The 22,837-nt window shown below is 43.1% G+C and overlaps 1 protein-coding gene across 1 annotated transcript in view; it reads right to left on the bottom strand.

Annotated features, from left to right (window-relative positions):
* NIPAL2 (NIPA like domain containing 2) overlaps positions 1–15,056 on the bottom strand; it is a 71,731-nt gene extending 56,675 nt beyond the window's left edge. Inside the window, exon 1 of the mRNA XM_045980164.1 lies at positions 14,768–15,056. Within this exon, the coding sequence (XP_045836120.1) occupies positions 14,768–14,875 (108 nt within the window). The 5' untranslated portion in view covers positions 14,876–15,056. The remainder of the gene's footprint in view (positions 1–14,767) is intronic.
* Between the last annotated feature and the right edge of the window lie 7,781 nt (positions 15,057–22,837).

The raw sequence follows: 22,837 nt of genomic DNA, 5'->3' as shown, positions 1-22,837 counted from the left end.
GCATTCACTTTGAGGTTCATCCAAGTTGTTGGATCAACAGTCCATTCCTTTTAAATGCTGAGTAGCATTCCATGGTATGGATGTACCACAATTTATTTAACCACTCACCCACTGAATGACGTTCTGAGTAGTTTCCTGTTTGGGGTTGTATAAATAAAGCTGCTATGAACACTGTGTACAAGTTCTGTATGAAAATAAGTTCATTTCTCTGGGATAAATGCCAAAAATGTAACTGGTGGATCATGGGGTAAGTCTATTTTAAGTTTTGAAAAGAACTGCCAAACTATTTTCCAGAGTAACTGTCCCATTTTACAACCCCCAAAGCAATAGATGAGTAATGCAGTTTCTCTATTAAGTTTATCTTGCATTCTTGATATAAATTCTAATGTTAATCAATATTTCTAACCTCCTGAACATTATAAAAATTTTGCTTTAACTACATTCTCTCCTCTCCTATCCTACAGGGTGTTGATGGTATGTTAGTTCCACCTTGCTTTTATATCCTCAAATTAATCATTGTTATGATTATGTCATACAATCAATACTTGCTTTATTCATCCGTGTTTATCTCTTTGCTCATCACTGCTCTTTTGAAAAAATAGCTTTATTGAGATACAATTCACATACCATCATGATCGCCTTTTAAAAGTGTACAACTTAATAGTTTTTAGAATGTTCAGAGTTATGCAACTGTCACCACTGATTTCAGAATATTTTCATCACCCCAAAAACAAACTCTACACCCATTAACAGTCACTTCCCATTCCCTCGTCCCCTCAGTCCCTAGCAACCACCAAACTACTTTCCATCTGGATGGATTTGCCCATTGTAGACAATTAATATAAGTTGACTCATAACAATATGTGACCTTTTGTGTCCGGTTTTCTTCACTTAGCATGTTGTTTTCAAGGCTTACTATGTTGTAACATGTATCAGCATGTATCAAATATGTAGAATGTATCATCCCTTTGTATAGCTATAGAACATTCCATGATAAGGTATACCACATTTTATTTATGTATTTATCAGCTGGTGGACATTTGGGTTGTTCATACTTTTTGGATATTATATTCTGACATCTTAATTTTTTTTCTGGGTTCAGTGTCCTTCCTGAAGAAACCTTTAGTAGCTCTTTCAATGAAATCCTTGAATTCTAGTTCTCAGTTATTCTCCAAATACCTTTATGTCACCTTTCCTCTTGAGCGTGCAGGCTGACAGTTCCTTCATTCAGTGCTCTGACAATATTATTCCATTGTCTCCTGGTGCAGCTTGCTGTTAGAAGTAGGTTGTCGACCGAATTGTTGTTCCTTTGCAAATGGTCTATCATTTTTCTCAGGATACTCTTAAGATTTTTTTTGTCATAGTTTTCAGCAGTTTCACTACAGTTTTTCGGTATGTAAATTACATTTTGCTTAGTTAGGACTCATGCTTCCTCAAGTTGAGGATTCATGTCTTTCACCAATTTGGTTAAGTTCTCAACCATTACCTCTTTGAATGTCCTGTCCCTTTTGTTCTATTCTCTCCACATAGAACTCCTGTTATTAGTAATTTTAGACCCTTAAATACTATCCTCCTTGTTTCCTATTAATATCATATTTCCAACTCTTTATCTCTTTATCCTGAATTCCAGACAATTTCCTCTGACAGAAGACCTGTTCTAAATGAGCTTTTCTGACTTCCCTCCTCTGAATTGAGTCTTCATACACTTCTATGTCTACATATACTCTACAATATTGTGATGATTTTGTACAAGTTCATTTTCCCTCCAGACTACAAGCTCCTTGAGGGCAGAGCTGTGACTTACTTGTCAACTCATTTTTGTAACCCTAATCACTAGTATAGGACCTGACAGAATGAAGTTGCTTATTAAGTGCTATTTGAACTGATTATAAACTGTCTAGAAAGAGTACATTTTGGCCTTTGGTCCTAGGAGGATCTCAAAGGAAATACTTTGTAATCAGCTGGAGTTTAAATATACCAAGCTCTCAGTTTTAGTGAGAACACAAGCTTGTCCCAGAAATCAGATTTCGACAATGAAGAGTTTCCACTAGTATGCAATAAAAAGGTGCTTGTTGACATTTAAAATCTAGTTAACTCACATCATACAAACAACAAATAATATATAGTATTGAAGCAGGTGTGAGAAACAGTTTCCTGATAAACGCAGCATATCTTATTCTCATTTTTCTGAAACTTCCCCTAATTATTCAAGGTTAATTGCATACTCATTAAATTCATTTCACACATGATTGTAAATAGTAGTAATACAGTAAATCCTCATTAATACGCCTAATTGAAGGGGAGGGATACTTCAAATTTGCAGTGTTTTTAAAAGAAGATGGTTTAATTACCTTCAAGAACATACAGTAACTTGAAGTAACCAGCATTAAATGCTGTTTCCAATTAGAGGCTCTGGTAAATGTACTTTAATGACTACAAAAATCCTCATCTGTAGTTAGGAGTATCATTTGCATACAGTGAGAAGGCCTTTATAGACTGCCATTTAAATTAAAGATGTCTCGTTTACGTCATTACTTTACTCAGGGTGTTCTCTGTTTTCTAGCATTTTAGAATTAATGGGAGTTTAGATTTCCTCTCCTTTCCCCACTCCCTTTCTCCCCTTGCTGATCTGGAGACTGCTCGGGAAAGAAGAGAAGGCCGGAGAAGGAGAGGGACTTGTGCAAATTCACATAGCTAGAAGCAGGCAAATTTTGGCCCCAAGGCCCCCTGTTCATGTCTGAATCACTTTGTCTTCACCGACTGCAATCAGTAACCTTCTGGCTAGTCATTGTCAATTTACTACAATTGTAAAATCTCAAAATCTGTTTCTTTTTCTCAGCACAAGTCAAATAAAGCAAAGATAATAATCGAAAGGAAAAGTTTCTCCACTGCTCAATAATGCAGTTAGAAGTACAGGCCGGACACACAGCAAGATGCCCTTCGTTTGTTCAGTGCTCTCTCTTGTCACCACTGTAGCTCAATTCCTGACTTTTCCAGGATGTCTTGGCAAACAGATGGTGGGAGCCAGAGCAAACAGTTTATCTGGAATGAGATTCAAAATATCAGCACTGATAAGTATCAAGGATGTTTTTGTTTTATTTGGAATAACAATCTTCTATCCTACTTTTGGTGCCAAGAGTGTTCTTTAGATATTTTGCATAAAGTTATTGACCTAGAATCCATGGGTGGGGTGGTTTGGCCAGATGGAGGTGGGGTATAACATGGGTGTGTGGAATTGCGAATAGTCTGTCCTGGTTCTGACTTTGAACTCAAACATATTCCTGGCTCTGCCTTCGGAACATAAATTCTATCCCAATAGAGCTAGTGTGTGGTTCAAAAGAACCATAGATTCAGAGCTCGTCTGGAATGCTGTAATCATCGTATTCACCTTGCAACTGGAATAATGCTATGTCTCCTGTTCCAGGCAGTAAAATAGGCCTGAGCACACAAGTGACAGATTTAGTTTTTAGTCCTGGAAATACCACAGGTTGAGTAATTTAGGTCAACTAGTCCCTGCGGGAATGACCCTAAGAACCTCAATCTGCAAGGAGATGACATGTCTGAGAAATGGGTGTTCAATTCACCTCATGTCACAGGAAACTCTTAGGAATGAGCTGGGATTGTTTTGCATTTGCACCTTGTAAACTGGTAGACAATTCCCTCACCTCCAGAACAGTCAGAAAGGGACAGGAGGACATCCAAATTCTTGGTAATACTTTATAATACCTAAATATTAGGAGTGAAGACTCAAAGTGTATACAACTTACTTTGAAATGGTATATTACAGTACAAGGTAAAAAAAAAATACACACAGAGAGAAAGAACAAACAAATGTTTCCCAGTGTGAACCACCGGTGGATCTGCAGGTGACGGACACGTGGTATTTACTGCTCTACTCTTCCTCCCTTTCTACAAGTTGGAAAATTTTCAAACTAAAAAGTTAAAAAAAAATGCTTTACAGACTCAATGACGTTAAAGGGAATATGGATTCATTTAGAAAGAGTTAAAAGAGGAGATGATAATAAGAAAAGCAAGAAATATAAAGCAAGCTGGCCAAACCAAGGAACGATCTTATATGGTTGGGGGAGGGGGATAAAACAATTGCACAACTGAAAACCACATGCAGATACTGCTTGGGAGAAACACACAACGTGGAGGAAAAGGAAACGAAATGCAAGGGGTCGGAGAGAAAATGGTAAGTACGGCAGAAACAACTCGAGGATGCTCACAACAGAGGTATTCATTTGGTCATGCATCCATTTGGGGTTTATTCAGCAAACGGCCAAATATTGGGTTCTATGCAAAGGATCCTTGAGGAGCTCAGAAGAAGAAAAAGCACCTGATAACAGACTACCACCTGTTAAATCTGTAATAGAAATAGATGCTTTACCTGGGAACGGAAGGGGCAGAGAGTGCATATCTGCCTAGCTTGGAGAGTATTTTAGCCACAGGCGTGGCCATGATGACAAATTACCACAAACTCGGTGGCTTAAAATAACAGAAATGTATTCTTTCACGGTTTTGGAAGCGAGAAACCCAGAATCAATTTCACTGGGCTGAAATCAAGATGGCAGAACTACGTTCCCTCTGAAGGTTCTAGAGGAGAATTTGTTTCTTGCCTTTCCCATTTTCTGGTGGCTGCTGCCCTATCGTTGGTTTATGGTTCTATCACTCTAATCTCTATCTCTATGGCCACATCACTGTCTGTTTTGGTTTTTTTTTTTTTTTGTATGAAATCTCCGTCTCCCTCTTATATTAAAATGGCATTTACCGTCCATCCAGATAATCCAGGATAGTCTTCCAATCTCAAGATCTTTAATTTAATCCAATCTGCAGTCAACAGGGTGCCTGAAGGGCCTTCCAGTAGAAGATGCCAGGAGAGCTGGACTGAAGAGGCAGGCAGGAGCCATTATCTGCCATGAATCTATAAGGGGCACAAAAGACTCCAAACTAGAGGACAGATCCAGATTTGACTCGGAAGAAGATTCCTCCTGGCTGCAGTGTGAGGGATGGACTGGCATGGAGCAAGACCAGAGAATAGGAAAACCATTTAGGAGACAATGTCAGGAGTTCAGAGAAGTAGGGGCAATGGGAGAGTTAATTACAACAGGGCCATGGAGAATCAATATTCATATTCATTGTGGTAAACATTGGAGACAACCTGAAACATGGAATGCTTTTTGGATTACTGAATGGGTTGGCTATTCTTACCACTAATTTCCTTTGCCCTTGCAGATAATTGAGTTGTCTGCAATACTAACCCAAACTGAGTTAAAACCATAATACCATATGTGAAAAAAGAAAGAAAATGTTCAGACACAAACAGATTTTTAATTTGTTATCTCGGTTGTTGTATGCTATAAGGTTATCACCTTTCCATCCTGAGAAAATCTCATGGAGCTGGATCCAAATCTGGTGATTTAAAGCCACAGAGTAGATCTAGGTTACATAACACAGTCTATCGTTGCTATTCTTACAAGTGGTTCCATGCCAATTTGTAATCAACCTTAAAACCTGGGCAGAAAAAGCCCAACATATTGCCTTCCCATACAATTAAGAACTATTACATTTTGTCTTTTGCTTGGGAACACACTGACTTACATAATTGTACATTCATTATTTTTATAAACTCCATTAAGGATAAACCTTTTGCCTTTGAGAAATTTAAGTTTCAGTAGAAAAAAAATTATGGGAAAAGTCATATATTTAACAACACATCCTTTGGGGACTTTTAACACTTTGTTAAAAGGAGAACAACAATTGTCAAGAAAGATGAGATACTGGTTCAGGAAGTCTTAAAACTTGGTTCTATTATAAAAGAAATCAACCCCCTAGAAGGTTGTAAAGGGAATTCTGAAACAAGGGCAGAAATGCTGAACACAAAGAATGCTATTTTTCTATCCAGATAGATCTAAGGTCCCATAACTTTCAAATTTTGCAAGAGCATATTCATAATAATTTAAAAACTGTTATCCCTTGTTTTCAAAGAAGCAGGATCACAGTCTGCCTTCTGTGGGGGCTAGCTCAGGCTGGAAGAGGCTTCCTACCTGAAAGCTGGGAACCTGAGAATTCTTGTAGTTATAAGTCCTTCCCTCACACCTGCCTGGGTTTCTGGAGTATCTGTCCTTCTGAAGAGAAATGCCTGCCTTGAGCTCTCCATCCCCCCCGGAGACTGAACTCTATGGTCTATGTCAGGCATCAGCCAATGGGTGAGTTTCTGCCTCGGTAGGAGGGAGAAATAATGACATTGCTGCTCTCTGACAGATTTCTGCCAAGATGCCTGGGGCCCTTGCCACCCACTAGACCAGATCTTTTTGACAGCAAAGCAGGAATCAAGTTCAAGTTTTCTATACCGTTTAGGCATTGTGATTTGCACTCTCCATCACCTCCAAAGGGCCACTCCTCGTAGCCCAGATAATTCCCCTATCCACAAACTCCTCCTTCACGGCCAATGATGGTGATGGTGATTTGGGTGTGCAAATGTTGTTCCAAAGATTAATAAAACACTACATGTAACTCATGATTATTCTCAACGTTATGGCTACAGCAGCTGCTTATAACATGAGGTCTACTTGTACCTTGCCCACAAAGAACCACTCATTTCTCCACTGCTGTGACTCAGCCAGTCACATCCAAATGTGCATTTTAGTTTCCTCTTCTACTTTGGTGTTCTTATTTACCATTACACACCTGGGCTTTGTTAGTCTGCAAGCTTAATGGAAATAGTCTATCGGATAGTATAGGCAAGGGCAGCTTCATGCCAGTCCTCCAAATATTGTTTATCAAGTAATTATAAAGAATTCTCTCTTTCCCTGTCCCTCTCCCTCTTTCATACACACACACACACACACACACACACACACACACACACACACACAGTATGTCACATATATACAGCTACATTTTGAGGACACAGTCCACATTTTTTGATTTCTGTGATATCACTGTCTAATACTATCTGTTAAGAACAGCTCTCTGGGGGCACCTGGGTGGCTCAGTGGGTTAAAGCCTCTGCCTTCAGCTCAGGTCATGATCCCAGGGTCCTGGGATCAAGCCCCACATCGGGCTCTCTGCCTCAGCTGGGGGCCTGCTTCCTCCTCTCTCTCTGCCTGCTTCTCTGCCTACTTGTGATCTTTGTCTGTCAAATAAATAAATAAAATCTTAAAAAAAAAAAAAAGAACAGCTCTCTGCTCGTCATTTTTATTGTCTGGAATGTTGATTGCATTTTAGGCCTTCATTTGTTGATCTGCTGATCAAGCTTAACATGGGCTGTGACAACAGGGGACACAGTGCAGCTATGTCCCTAACAACCCTGGAACAATCAGAGATTTGCAAGTCCAGAGGCTGAAGAAGAAATAAAGACCCCCTCCCCCTCCGAATTCACAGGATTCACCTTAAACTTGAATAAAGTATTAGAAATGCTAATACGGCTTCTAGGATCCCATATAGCATTGCACTCATACACAATACCTTTTCCATCTAAATCCACTAAACTTTAAGGAGTTTCCAAGTTACTGAAGAGGTGATTGTTGATGATAAAGAAATTTCTAAGCAAGTGTAGGCAAGATAGAGATAAAGCAAGGGATACTACCTTTGCCAGATGATTCCCCTTGACTTTTCCAACAGTAGGAAAGACAGGAACTCTTTGAAGATTGCTTGTTGGTTTTTGTTTTTCAGGTTATTTATTTATTTATTTATTTTTTGGGTGATATCTTAGGGGGTAAATCTAGAATTTAGAAATAAGTCACCACTTACTTGACATGATGCTAATAAAAATATTTCAGAAGTTGATCCTATAATCTGAGCTTTTAAGGAAATCATCCTGTTCAGGTCTCGCCCACGAAGGCAGGCAGGCTAAATAGTGGGCAGCTTCTCAGGACTGCTCATGTGAGGCAGGATACAGAAAGGGAAGGTCCTAGATGAGCTGAGAAGGGTGTCAGTTTGAGAGTTGCCCAAGTCGACAGTAATCCATAGGAGGACATTGTTGTTAGGGCCACACAGTATACCCTTCTCTTGGTTACAGGACCCCTCTTTTGGCAAGCCCTTCCTAAAGGTGCCCATGTTCTTTGGGGAGGCCAAACCCCGTAACTCTGGCCTTCATGACTGGTATGGGAAAGGCCACGGACCTAACCTTGTCCAGTCAGGCTAACGCCCATTTATTTTCATTGGTGGAGAAAGTCAAATTTCCTCTCCTGGAAGTGGAAGGAAGAACGTGGGCTAGTGGGGTGAGTCTCTAAAAGTGGAAACAACAAGCTCTAAGGAACAAAAGGTGAAGAGGACAGTGAGGTACTGGGCCTGCACCATGTCGTCAGAACCTCTGAGTCAGGCCTTGGGTGAACCCGGCTTTCTCCTGGACTCTCATCTTAAGCTGATTAATTTCCTTCGTTGTGTAAGCCAGGTAGTGTCAGGTTTCCTGTGACTTGCACACTAATGCCTCTTAATTACAAAGCATTCTTGGTTAGGGAAACCAAGTTAAGCTAGAAGACAGACAGACTCCTATAGCAAACTTAGTTTGGCCAGCAGTCCAAATTACTGCAAGAAGAAGCCAGTTGGAGAGGTATGAAGAAGGAGGGGTGGGGGACTTCAGAAACCAGGGCTGAGGCTGCAGGCAGGCAGACCTTGGGAGGACGTGTCAAGGTCAGGATCTCTGAAGGAGTGCGCCAGGACAAACAGAATCTTTGATGAGGTGTGGCGCTCAGGACTAAGCATATGTTAGCTTGTATTTACATAAGGAGACAGTCCACACCTCTTGCCAGGTGCCAAAGATGACAGGAGGCCATTGGAAGAATGACCAAGGGCGGGGCAAGTGACAAGAGAAGGCATATGTTAAGAACTGTGTGAGGGGAAGTGGAATGTTATCTGTCAGCAGCCAGGCCATCAGGGCTTTCTGGAGAACCAGGAAAGACTGGGGGATGAGCTCTGACTTTACGGAAAAATGAAAGTCTATCTGGAACATAGTGGGAGATGAGTCATAAAGAGGTGTAAATGGAATAGAGTAATACTGGACCTTCAGGAAAAATCCAAAGAAACAAACAGGCAAACCCAAGCTAAAATAAATGCCATGGAAATCTCAACATTAATAGCATCTGGGCCCTCCCAGGCTGGGAGTGCTGGTCTTGCTGGTTAAGTTACAATCAGTGTCTGTAATGTGATCACACTACTGCTACCTAAGCCCTCTGTCCCCAGTGCCACACACCCATCTCCCCAGCCCAGTAGTCTGGGAAGTGGCAGAAGACAGAGGAAGAATCCTTCTCTTAGTACTACAAAATAACAAGTGTTCCAATTAGGAAAGTACTGCAGTTAAGAAGTGCTCGGGAATGTGAATGTGTTTGCAGAGTGACGGGGAGGGAAACACCAAAGGGAGTGATGAAAGTGCTAGATACAGAGAAATCACAGCTTTAGGTTAAAAAAAGAAAGGTTACATCAAACATCTGACATGAGTCCTCTTATTTCCATTTGCAATGAGCTAAATCCAATAATTACTAATTATCAGAAATATTATTTTATGACATTTCCTATAAAATAGGTTGACTGTAATATTACTAGTAATAATGGCTAGTATTTATTCGAGTACTTTCTTTGTGTCTGGCACTTTGCTAACTTTCAGACATATGTCACATTATTCTATTCCTACATCAACTCTGCAAGGTATGGATGTATTATTATTATTACCGTTTCAATAGAGACAGCCAAGATTTGGAGAAATTAAGAAACTTGTCAACAGCTCTGGTAAAAAGGCTGAGTTTTAAAACTGCACTATACAAAAACAGAAAGGAGGGCTTTGGGGAAATACCATCCTTTCCATGGTAAAACTCCCAAATGCCAACTTGAACAGTCATCATCATTTTTAAAAGAAATTGTTTGAGTAATTCTCAATTGCGTATTTAAGCAGACTTCCCACAAGGTGAATATGGTATACACCATTATCTACCTGGGTAAAACATGCAAGTTGAACAGTTATTGCAATGCTAATAATATTTATAAAATGTAAAAAAAATTATAGAAAATAGATATAAACAACTGCAAAGAGAATGATAGATTAATAAATCACTAAAATGAATTATTATAAGGCAAAGACCCTTATAACACCATCCAGATCAAGACACTAAAAGAAATTAAGCACCCACCCAAAACCCTCCCTTCATCCCATCTCACCACACCAGCTCCATTCCCACAAGAAACCACTGGCCTGACTTTATTGCAATCATTTTCTTGCCTTCCCTTATAGTTTCATCACCCAAGTGGGCATCCTTCAACACTGTGGTTGAAGGTTTTTTTTTTTTTAATCTATAGGTTTTTTAGGTCTCTTAATTTACAACTTCTCCATTCTCTCCCTTTTCTTTCTTGTAAAAATGATTCCTAAAGAAATGGAGCCATTTCAACCTGTAAAATGGCAAAGTTTCCCATAGCCTGAATTTTGTTGATTGCATCAATACAAATATTATAACTAGCTAGTATAAATCAAGCCATAAGGAGGAGATCAGGTAGAATGAAATGCAAACATCTTGTCTGCCAAATTTACAGCAGCAGTAAGACTCTTTGCCTCTAACAAAAACTGTGGGATGATGATGATGATGATGATGATTTATTTTGTTTTTAGAAAAGCTTTGATATAGTTGTTTTGAGGTAATCTGTTCCTTCCTTCCTCTTGCTGCCCCATACATACATCTTGTAGAAAATCTGGTTAACAGGAAAATGCCATGTTGGATATATAAGAAAGGCAAAAGAAAAAAAAATCAATAAGTATATATAAAACAAAAAAGGGATTTTTTTCTTTGGGAAGGAAATGGAAAGGACAGCAATTTCTACCCAGCACTTTGGTTATCTGTAAATTTTGGCACTTTTCTTTCTTCAAGAGACAGCGATGCAGCTACCAGCAGTAAAGAAATAGTAGCATAAAAAAAAAAAAAAGAAATAGTAGCATAGCAAAGCAAAATCAATAAAAGGACGATATAAAACTCAATACGATTTTCTTTAGTGCAATGACATAAGTTACACTCATTCCCCTCTTCACGTTGCCTCTCACCACCACATTCTTTTCAAGCCATAATTTCTAAGCAATGGCCTAGGAAAAGGAGAGCTGTGTAGTTACTCTTACTTGCTATTTGATCTTGGGGCAAGTTATTTAGGGTTTCCTTACATGAACAGTGAGGCTAATATGTACCTTACAAGAGGTGTTGTTGGGGGATCCACTGAGATAATAGCTACAAAGTGTTACATAGTAAATGTATAACAAATGTCAGTCTCTTGACTCTGCCTCTTCCTGGCCAAGTTTGTATCAATGTTCTTCTAAATACATTGACTTTAAACACTCAAACCATTGGAAATCAAAAGTTCAAATAAGGGAGATAAAAAATTCTAAATTTTCATTTCACCCTATGCAGAATAAACCATTTTGACAATGTCCTTGTGAATTTAGATACTTAGCAATATCCTTAAACTTTAAGAACCAGGCACAAAACCCCTTCTTCACAATATTTCCCACATTCATCCTATTCTGTCCATTCTCTCCACAATCTCGGTTTGGCACTATTTAATCAATCAGATAGCAAAAGGGAGACCCGAGATCCTTTATTCCAACCCTGTTTTCCTGGAGAGAAAACTGAAGCCCAAGCACACACTAGTTCACAGCAGAGACTAGACTACAGCTCCTAACACTGGTTGCAAATTAAGTGCCTACAGAGGCTACAGGTTAGAGATGAGAGCAAAGGGAGGGGCTTAGGTGAGGAGCACAGCTGTTCTAAACTGAACTTCAGCACAGTTACCACGTGGGCGAGAGAGCCAAGTGCTCCTAGAACTTTTAACATTTAAAGACATCACTGGCACTTGAAACTTTATATATGATCTACTTGCTTTTAAATGCTGGCAATGTATTACACATTTTTTAAAGCCTCTCTGCAGGTCAAACAGGACACATCTGTGGGCCGGATTTAGCCAATTTGAGGCCTCTGAATCAGCTTTGCTAACCCTAAGTTAAATTCCTTTTATTTAATTGGATTTGATTCTCACACTGCTTGCCAAAAACAACAACAACAACAACAAAACAAAAAACAAAAAGGGCGCCCTGTTACCTACAAGATAAAAGTCCAAACTTCTTAACCACTCCTTCAAGGCAATCCATGAGTACGTTTAAGACCCCAAATTATACTTCCACTTTACAGTCTCCGTTCTCCACTGCAACCAGAATGGCCCAATTTCCACATTAGATACAAAAATAGTCAGGAAGTCACCTTCAGGCCACATGGGCTGTCCTTGGTCTCCAGACGTTCTTCACCTGTGCACTCCCAGAGTGAAACTCTGTCCACCCTTAAGTGCCCAGCTGAAATACCACCTTTCCACAAAACATCCTTGATGGCCCCTGTGCAAAGCCACCTTGCTCCAAAATTTCCACAGGACTTTATATCACTCACATGATCCTTAAAACATACTGCCTTGTTTTGAAGGTATCCGCATAGCTCATTTACCCAACCACCTAATAACACTCCTGGAAAAGAGTCAATATATACACTTGTTTCATACTAGGCAGGGGGCTCGATAACCATCTCAGAAATGTTACCCTTTTATACTGAAAACTTGTGGATCAAACATGAAGAAAATACGCTGCCAGAACTCCCCTGTACCTGTGCTTCCACAGACAAGATGCTTGAGTAACAAAAAAGGGCCAAAGACCTCACTTTTCTGGCTTTCCAAAACATTTTTCCCACTTTCTATCTGCTTCAGGATTTCTTCCTATAGAAGCACTCACACCTTTGCCTTGGACAATGTTGATTCTAAGAGACCACTGTTAAATATCCAGCGTTATGTGAGAGGATTGGTCTTTCTCTAGGAGTAAGGCTAATTTATCAGTCTGATGGTTTCATGTGGAAAGATCCAGAGAGCTGGCTTCTGGGTGAATACACACTGTCATCAAGTAGTTCAGTTGTGATAAAACTGATTAAACCACGACTACCCAGCATCCCAGGCTAATTTTGAGTGTGAGAGTCCTACACTGATACCTCAAACTTTGTTTTTCTGGAGCTTCTCCCATTTTCAGTCATCTACATTTGGCAGGAAAAAAAAAAATTGGGCTCCATTTTCCTTTTGCTGGCCTGGCCCGTAGTGGAGGCAGGCAATACAATGTTTGCTGAGTGAATTTCAAAAAATCAACTTTCACACTCTTCTAAGTCTTATAAGATGGCCTAAATTTGCACAATAATGGGAAAAGTTGATACAACCTCACCTCAAACTAGCTATAGTTTATACGTCCGCTGAGTAATTTCAATTAGCATATCCTGGATACACCCTTTTAAACCTGTACAAATATATACCGTCAAAGGCAAGTTAGGCCTTGCAAACGTCAAGTTAGGTCCCCACATTTATGTTTTGATGTTAAGAGAGCCAAGACAATCTTGAATTCCAGGAAATGGCAAGGAAAACTGACTACAGGAGTTTCAATTATGAGAACAATGTTTTCTCCTGTTTCAGATGATGCCATTGTAAGTCACAACTACTAAGCCTCTAATTTCTTTACCAAAAGAAAAAAAAGTTCCTTCTTAAACCTTTCCTAGGAGGGCTTCTCGCATAAGCACATTAGAGCATGTTTATAACATATACTAGCATAAACATAATTTAACAGATAGACTCAAAGAGCTTTCCATAAGAAGCAATTCTTTTCTTCGTAAATCCTGTCAAGGAAGACGTGGTCTAGATTACACACAGCCACCAAGAGGCTCTGTCCTACGTTAGTGCGTTTTGTGGCAAAACAGACTTAAAGCAATACCCTCTCCTTTGCTGAAAACGAGTAAGGTGGACATGCTTCTTTTGCCTTTATATAAATAATTTTGTGTTAAATTTCTGAAAACAAAATGTTAATGTTTTAGAAATTAGCATTCAAAACACTTTTCAAGTGTTCTTAGAGGAATTCTAGACCTTTGATTATTGGTTAAAGACGACTTAGCTCAACAGTAACAGATATTTTATGGTTACTTTGTTGTGAACCAAAAAGGCCCACGGATTTATTAAAGAGCAAGAAAAAAGTAACACACTTATGCACCCAGGAGGAGGCTCAGGGTCCACTCCATGCAGCCCCCACTTAAAAGAATATACAGGCGGCTAGAGGAAGGGTTCTCGCCAGAGCCGTTTTTCTGATCTTAAACCAAGACAAAAATAAATGGGCAGCTCCGCTCCCCTTTGATCTCCTTCAGTGTATCTTTCCAGCATCAACTGGCAATGTTTAGGCTGACGATGTTTCCTCCAGAGGACCCGTGAGACAGGAGTCATGCAGTTGCACCCCCAAGAATATGCGTGTTCTTCGCACGGAAATGGAAGCGCCCTCCTGGGCCAGCGGGGACACACGCGCGCGCAGAGCATCTGCGCGGAGGTGACATTTGCCCTTAACAAGTTCCCTGCTTCTGAGAACGGGGTGTCACTTATTTTCACTGTAGAACGATCGGGATGGAGGGGGATTGAATACGGGTGGAGGGGAGTGACCCCACTCCGAGAATCCTTCTGGGAGAAGGCGGATTCAGGCCGGAGAGGCGGGATCGTGCGGGACCCAGAGGCCCAGGAATGACCCCGCAGAGGTCGGAGGCGCCCCACTCCCAGGGGCGGGTCCCGGGAGAGTTAGGCCGGCGGAGGGGGCCCCGCGCTCTCGCACATGGGGGGCAGTTCAGTGAACGTGTGGAAACCTCAGTCAGCTCTGAGAGCCGGCCGCGGGCGGCCGAGGAGCAGGAGGCGCCGCGGCCCCGCCCGTGTCCCCAGCGGGCGACGGGGGCGGCCGGCCCCTTACCTGGTTCCTGCGGTACCACGCGCCCGACAGGGAGCCGTTGGCGGCGCCCAGCGCCCAGTACGTGAAGTTCCGGGACAGCTCGTCCACCGCAGCCGAGGCGGCGGCCATTGGGGCTCGCTCCCGGCGCGCGGGCTCAGGCGCCGGCTGCCTCCCGGCCCCTCCGCTCCGCCCGGCGCCGCGGAGGAGGCGCGCCCTGCCGAGGCCACTTCCTGCTCCGCGCCCGGGCTGGCGGGATCGCCGCGGGCACCTGGCTCCCGCCCCCGCGCGGCTGCAGGTGCGGCTCCCGCCCGCCCCGGCGCGGCCCCGCTCCTCCCGCGCCAGCGGCCCGCGGGGACCCCCGCCGTCTGCAGCCTCCCGGGGCGGCCCGGTTCGCGGCGCATCCTCGGGGCCGCGGGGCCTGGGCGCTCGGCGTCCTCGCCGGCCAGACCGGATCCCCGTGCGCGCGGGTGGCCGCACCTGCTGGGGCGAGGGGGCGGCGCCTCAAAGGCGCTTGCAGCCCCGCGAGCGCTCGGTGGGTACGCACTGAAGGGCATGGGAGAGAAGCCCCTCTGTCTAACCCAGAGCAGCCCCCTTCACCCCGTCTGGATCTGGCAGTTCCAGCTCTCGATCACGCTTTCAGTGTCTCACTTGAATTTGCGAAGTTGTTTCCATGTTCCCGAAAATATTGTAAGAAACTCCAGAACAAACGTGGATCCACTAAATCTCAGTGTCAACAACTGATAGATCCGTAGTAAAACATTCCCGCAAGGAAGGAAGGAATCTGGTGGTCCTGGTGGTAGCTGGAGGACCCCACCGTCTCCTTCAGAAACGGGGTTTCCTTCAGGTGGAACCAGAAGGAATTGCTGGAACGTTGCCAGCTGCTGGATATCAGAATTTGGAACGGGAGACAATTGTTAATGGCCTTAGAGAACTCTAGATGTTTTGTTTTTGTCTATATTCAAATTCTACTGTTACTACATAGATAGCTTGTAAGGTATCACTGACCTTGAGAATCCTGTGATTCTATATTGTTGTCTGAAGCCCCGGAACTTGCAATTCTTCTGTTTACACAATGCCGAGATTCTCTTTACATAATGTATTTTGACTGTCAGGACTTTATTACAGAAAGACCTTCACCAAAAGAGAATTGCCGCCTAGTTTTCAGTGTTTACTAGGGGAAGCGTGCGAATGCGAGAAGACAATGAGAAAAATATCATTTTAGGTAGAGAAATAATAAGACATGCCTTCTGGGAAGCTGTGTAGTTTCTTGCTAGAGCATCCAAAATGCATAATGAACAGTTAATATGGTAGGTAATTATTTGCAATTTTAAGAAACTCATTTATTTCAAATATATCTGAAGGAAAAGTGCCCTTTTAAATATCTTCTATAATATCACATTAACTTGTGTTGGTGACTTTGTTAATGCTTCCTTCAGCTGAGTGGCTTTAGGGTACCAGTAACAGAATATCCTAGTAAAAGTGGCTTAGCCAGCAAGCATCTATTATCTCCAGAGGGAATTTTGTTCTGTGTGGCTCAATGATGTCATTGCTTCCATCTTTCTGCTCTCAGGCTTTTCCCTTTTCATGGTGGCAGCTCTAGGCATTACATGCAAACAGGACCACATCTGGGTGGGGGGGAAAGTGAGGCATTTCTTCTTCTTCTTCTTCTTCTTTTTAAAGATTTTATTTATTTATTTGACAGAGAGATCACAAGCAGGCAGAGAGAGAGAGAGGGAAGCAGGCTCCCTGACGAGCAGAGAGCCCATTGTGGGACTCGATCCCAGGACCCCGAGATCATGACCTGAGCCGAAGGCAGCGGCTTAAGCCACTGAGCCACCCAGGTGCCCCTCTTCTTCTTCTTTTTAAAAAGATTTTATTTATTTATTTGACAGAGAGAGAGAGCACAAGCAGGGGGCGAACCAGAGGGAGAGGAAGAAGGGGGCTCCCTACTCAGCGGGAGGGACCCTGGGATCATGACCTGAGTCCAAAGGCAGATGCTTAACAGACTGAGCCACCCAGGTGCCCAAGCGGGACTTCTTCTTATGCACCTTTTGATTGGACGAAAACCTTTTGCAGACTCCCTCGGCAGACTCCCCTTCAGGTCTCACTAGCCAGGACTGGGTCACACGCTCACCCATGCTCTACATGCAGGAAAAGTGACTCTCAGGCATTTCCAGCCTTCAGAGTGGGAGTAGAGCTCTACCAGCAAACAAGAAAGCAGGATGGGGTGGGAGGGTACTATCAGCAGAGCCTGGCACAACCACTCCTCAGTCTATTCTATCAGCCAGATTGTAACTAGTCATACGGTCTGGATCGTGTCACTTTCTGTTTCAAACACTACCAAACCTCCTCACGGACACAATAAAGTTCACACTTTTTAAGCTTGGCATATGAGATATTTTATGACCTGGCCCCCATATTATGCTAAGCTCAAATCTCTCTCGTTTTATCTCTTAATTAAAAAGACCATTTTCTGTTTCTTTGCATTTGTTTAAAACCCTCTAATTTTGGAGGGAGAAGAAGTATGATGTGTCGCCTGTGACATGCTGTTCTCCAGATTCCAAGATGCCACCGCAGTCCCTGTGGCTGTCCTCGTGCATGGGGGTGGCTGAAACAAAGAATTCGTGACCAGTGTTCCTTTCCACACAGTTCACAAGGAGGCGGCAGGAATGCTGCATGAGCTATTTTGGTCCCAGCAGCGTAGGAGTTGCTGGAGGCTGTTCAGGACTTTATGACGGCCTCTGCCTCTTGTGGGGTTTCTTCAGGGGATATCCTGTTCACTTTACAGGATGCCAAAAGCCTTTGATCAACTGCCTGTTTTGAGCACTGAAATGGTGGAGGTCTGTTCCGCAGTTAGTTCAAGGAATTCCATTCTGGTGCCACATCACTTGAAGCTAAATCCTGACTCCATTGCAGATTGGCTGTGTGATTTAGATCAAGGTGCGTAACTTCTCTGTGCTTTGCATTCATCATCTGTGAAAGGGAGCTAATGAGTACTGAAACATAGAAAGTACTGTCAGTGCTGTCTTTCACTGTTGATGGCCATGGGAGAAGGAAGAATTCTTTAAACAAACAAATACACACAAAAGTACAAAGCACGGAGGATAAGACTAATACACACAACTGCAATAAAATTAAGAACTTTTGCATATCAGTCAATCATAAAGTGTAAAAAGATAAGTCACAAAGTGGGAACATGATTTGTCACGACATGTAACTGACAAAGGTTCACATCCAAAATATGTAAATAACTCCTATAGGTCAATAAGAAAATGCCAGATAACCCAGCAGAAAAATGGGAAAAAACATAAACAAGCATATTTCATAAGATAAAGTATAAATGGCTAATAAACATATATAATGCCTCCATCTCACCAATAATCAGAAAGAGGCAAACTAAAAAGTCCAATGAGAATCAATGTATACTCACTTGTTGACAAAAAACATTTTTTAAAAATTTATACATTGTTTCAGTTCCTTTGGGTTGCCATCCCCAAATACTACTAGCTGGGTAGCTTATAAACAATAGAAATTCATGGCTCACGGTTCTGAGGCTGGGAAGTCCAAGATCAAGGCACCAGCATGGCCACATTCAAGGAAGGCCCTCTTCTTCGTTCACAGCCAGCAGCTTCTTGCAATGTTCTCACGTGGTAGAAGGGGATAGAGATATCTCTGGAGGCTCTTTTATAAGTTACTAATCCTATTTAGGAGGGCTCCGATTCCCAAGGCCTCACCTACTAATATCATCAACCTCTGGGGAGGTTTGGATTTTAACACATGAATTTTGGGGGGATACAAACATTCAGATCATAGCACATTCAAATTTTGGTAAGGATGTGGAGTAACAGAGATTCCTTTTCACTGTTGATGCTGTTGATATTGGAGAGAGTTTGACATGGTTTAGTAAAGATGAAAGTGCTTCTCTGAACTTCACTCTTAAGTATATGCCCCAGAGAAACATGGATAGCAGGAGAGACGTACAAGGATAACAATGCTCTTTGTGAAAGCAAAACAACAACAAAAAACTGAAGATACCTCAATGTCCATCCATAGAAACAGTGGGCAAGTGAACTTTGATACTCTTGTACAATAAACTACTAGACAACCATGAAATTGCCTACACCACAGCTATCCAGCATCCACACTGACATGTATGAGTCCCACAGACATAATACTGAGTTTAAAAAGCAAGTCCACAGATTACATACAGTGTGATTCAAAAGAATGCACAATCAGACAATACGCTGCACATCCATATGTAGGAAAATCTAAAGAAAAGCAAGGGGATGATAGACACGAAATTTGGATAACAGTTCAAAGGTATTGGCAATATTCTACTTCCTAAACTGAGTGATGGACTACGTGGGCATTTATTTTATTATTATTATGAAAGATATGCATTTATGTCTTACATGACATAAGTTTTATAAGTGTAGTGTAAAAAATTAATGAAGAATAAAATGCAAGGTTTTGTGGTCGATATTTCTGAAAGTTTGAGGTTAGTAGATCCGGATTTAAGTTCAGTCTTCTGTTCCTTATCAGCCGCGTGGCTTTGGACAAACTCTCTGAGATTCCTATTTCTAATTCATAAAGTTGGGAATAGTAATTTTGTTTCAAAACTGTTGTAAACATTCACTACAGGGTAATGTGAGTGAAAAAACTTTATTGTTTAGCTCCATTCCCCAAGCACTTGGTGCCAGGAGCCGAAGGCACCGGGACGAATGGAGCCTGGTCTCTGAGCCCAGCGGCTGACACCGACATGAGCAGATGGGCAGGTAAACAGGTAGACTCCACCTGACTTTAACGTGAGAGCTGGGAGACAACAAGCTAGTTGTTTTCAGCTCAGTTTGCAAAGGCAAGTGCAGCCTGCGAAGGCCACCTAGAAGTGGGTGCTGAGTGTCCCGAATCCCGAAGGATGCGTTAGCCATGGCAGAAGGGAGGTGGGAGTGAGCAGGGCTGACTGAAGGAAGAGCAGAAACCAAGGCCAGAGGCCAGAAACAGTACAGCGTGCGTGTTTCCATGTTAGTCATGGCTGGGATGAGATCTACCGGAGAATAAGGACAGAAGGACAAGTAGGGCCAGGGAATAGAGAATTTGTGTGCTGGGTTATCAAGGTCAGACTTGACTCTTAATGGGAGCCATTGAGCAAGTTTACATAAGGGAATAGGAGGACAGGGTTGATGTGTTATTATTTATTTATTTATTTATTTACTTACTTATGTTCAATTAGCCAACATACAGGATAGGTGCTTTATTTATTTATTTATTTTTAAGATTTTATTTATTTGAGAGAGAGACAGTGAGAGAGAACATGAGAGGCAAGAAGGTCAGAGGGAGAAGCCGACTTCCTATGGAGCTGGGAGACCGATGCAGAACTCGATCCCGGGACCGTGACCTGAGCTGAAGACAGTTGCTCAACCAACTGAGCCACCCAGGTGCCCAGGATAGGTGCTTTAAAAGATTCCTGTTGGAAGAGCAGTGATGGTTTAGGTGGAAAATACCAGAGAGGGAGGGCCAAGCCAAGAGCTAACAACGGCTCAAGTGAGGACACATGACAAAGGCTAGAGAGTGCAGAGATTTCAGAAATGCTTCCAGGTGAAACCAGTACAACCCGCGGATGGGGCAGGGAAGGGAGAGGGAAGGAGGGGGAGGAGGTGTGATGCAGGGGAGAAGAGAGAAGAGAGGGTCTAAGCTGTGTTTCAGTTTGGACTAATGTGTGCTAAGGCAGCGCCACTTACCAACATGGGGACTAGGAAAGAGGATGGCGTTTAGGCGAAGAGGGTGAGTTCTGAGTTGAGGACTCATTGAATTTGAGCAGCTAGTGGGGCATCTGAGCAGAAAGCATATGCTGGATTATCTTAAGATGCAGGGGTGACGTCCCGGGCCAGGGAGATTCAGGAGCCACCAGCATGCAGGTGGATGAGACGGGCCAGAGAGAGCAGACAGCCCCCGTCTTTTGGAGTAGGACTAGGCAAACTTTTTCTATACAGGGCCAGGGAGTAAATATTTCAGGTTTTGGGGGCACCTGGGTGGCTCAGTGGGTTAAAAGCCTCTGCCTTCAGCTCAGGTCATGATTCCAGGGTCCTGGGATCGAGTCCTGCATGGGGCTTTCTGCTCAGCAGCAGGGAGTCTGCTTCCTCCTCTCTCTCTGCCTGCCTCTCTGCCTACTTGTGATCTCTGTCAAAAAAATAAATAAAATCTTAAAAAAAAATTTCAGGCTTTGTGGACCATGCAGTCTCCTACCATAACGATTCAGCTCTGCTGTTGTAATGCAGAAGCAACTGCAGACCGCATGTGAATTAGTGCGTGGCTGCGTTCCAATAAAGCTTTATTTACAAAAACAGGTGGCTGGCATGGACCATGGTTTGCTGACCCCTTTTCTAGAGAGAGAAGAGCGGAGTGCAGAATACAAGGCCAACAAGGACCACTTGAGAGGTAAGAGAATATGTTTGCTAGGCCTCTTGGCACGTGAGCAACAGATCCCAAACCCAAAGAAAGTTCAGTAACTTGTAACTAAAACCTGGGACAGCCGGGATGGTGCCAGACCACTAGATCCAGGAACCTGATTTCTGGGTGTGGGCATCATCCTCAGGTCAGCTTCACCTGGTGGGGATATGGCCACAGCAACTCCTTGTGTCCATCCTTAGAGCCTGGGTTCAGAAAGGTAAAGAGAGTGTGATAGATGGGTTATTGTTCCCAGGTCTTTATGCCCCCCTACCCCCAATGCAGGAATATATGTATTATTCACCCCAACTCCTCCCCGCTACCCCCCTACCAGCCAGTTGCCAAATGACTACAATTCCTCCCACCAGAGACAGCCTCTCAGTGATGCTGGGTTTGATCACATGAATTGCTTTGGAAATGTGACAGTTCTGGGCCGAGACTTCAAGAGGTATCCCATGTCTCTGCTTGCTCTGTATACCTGGGCTCTATCCTGAGAAGAGGGGGCCTTAAGTAGCCACTGGTCCAGAGAGAATGAAGATACCTGTGGAGCCCACCTGAAGCCAGCCCTTGCCACATCTGGCCTGAGGACTCATGGATGAGAAAATATATATTCGTTGTTACAAGCCACTGAGATTGTGAGAGTATCTGTTATACAGCAACACCAGTTGATTAAGGGTGTGCTCAGTCAGCTGCATTTAGAAAGTCCTGGTGGAAAACTACCCTGATCTGGGGACATGTGACCTATCTCAGGACCAGTTACCAAAGGCAGAGGGATTTGGATCCTGTGCTCACTCGTTGAAGGAAGTGGGAGCAGTTACCAAGGCGAGGAGAGGCAGGCTGAGCAGACCAAAGCAGTAGCCAGCGCTGTGGGGAGTCCTGCCAGGGACACAAGCAAGAGCAAGGGCCACAGATGGCCAAGAGGACACCATGACAGTAAATGAAAGGTGTTCATGCGTGCTTTGGCAATAATGACAATAAAAGTCTTTAGTGATCTTTGCCTGAGCAGTTCCAGCTAAGTATTGGGGGCGCCTGCCAGATGATGGTTGATGATTATATTTCAATAAACTCCAATTCACTCTGGGAGCATTAGCTAGTCCTAAGAAGGACCTTAGATTAGGAGCAGGCTAGGGGTCTGCGAGCTGGGGGTCAGGAGTTTCATTAATTAGCAGAGCAGTGTGAAGCCATGCGAGGCCTCCTGGGAAAGGGGGTGCTGGGATCATCTACACTAGAGGGAGAAGATTCTTGAAGCAGGGGATGCAGCCCTTAAGGGGGGAACCAGGGTGAAAGGTGGAGCACAGTCCTGGAGTGACCCTCAGGGCCTGCAGCCGCAGAATTGTATCTTTGGGAACCAGATGTGAAGGCCGGATCCAAGCAACGTGGCAATTAAAATAGCAGGGTTTAGTGAGAGGTCACGAGGGAGGTGGGAGAGGCCAAGGGAGGAGAGAGCTGATAAGAATATCTGGTCTCAGGCCTGGAGAAACAGTAACTGAGCCAACCGTCACACAAGTATCCAATTGGCAAAAGGCTAATCTAGTGCCCACCCCTTTTTGGGACTCTGACCTTGTCTTGACTTCTTTCAGGCCCCTTTCCTTAGCCCCTGTCATCTTTCCTGACCTCCTTAATGGGGGCACATCCCACCCTATCCCG

The sequence above is a fragment of the Meles meles genome, chromosome 1, assembly GCF_922984935.1.
Source record: "Meles meles chromosome 1, mMelMel3.1 paternal haplotype, whole genome shotgun sequence".
Taxonomy (NCBI): Eukaryota; Metazoa; Chordata; class Mammalia; order Carnivora; family Mustelidae; genus Meles; species Meles meles.
This window is presented reverse-complemented; position numbering and strand designations above follow the sequence as displayed.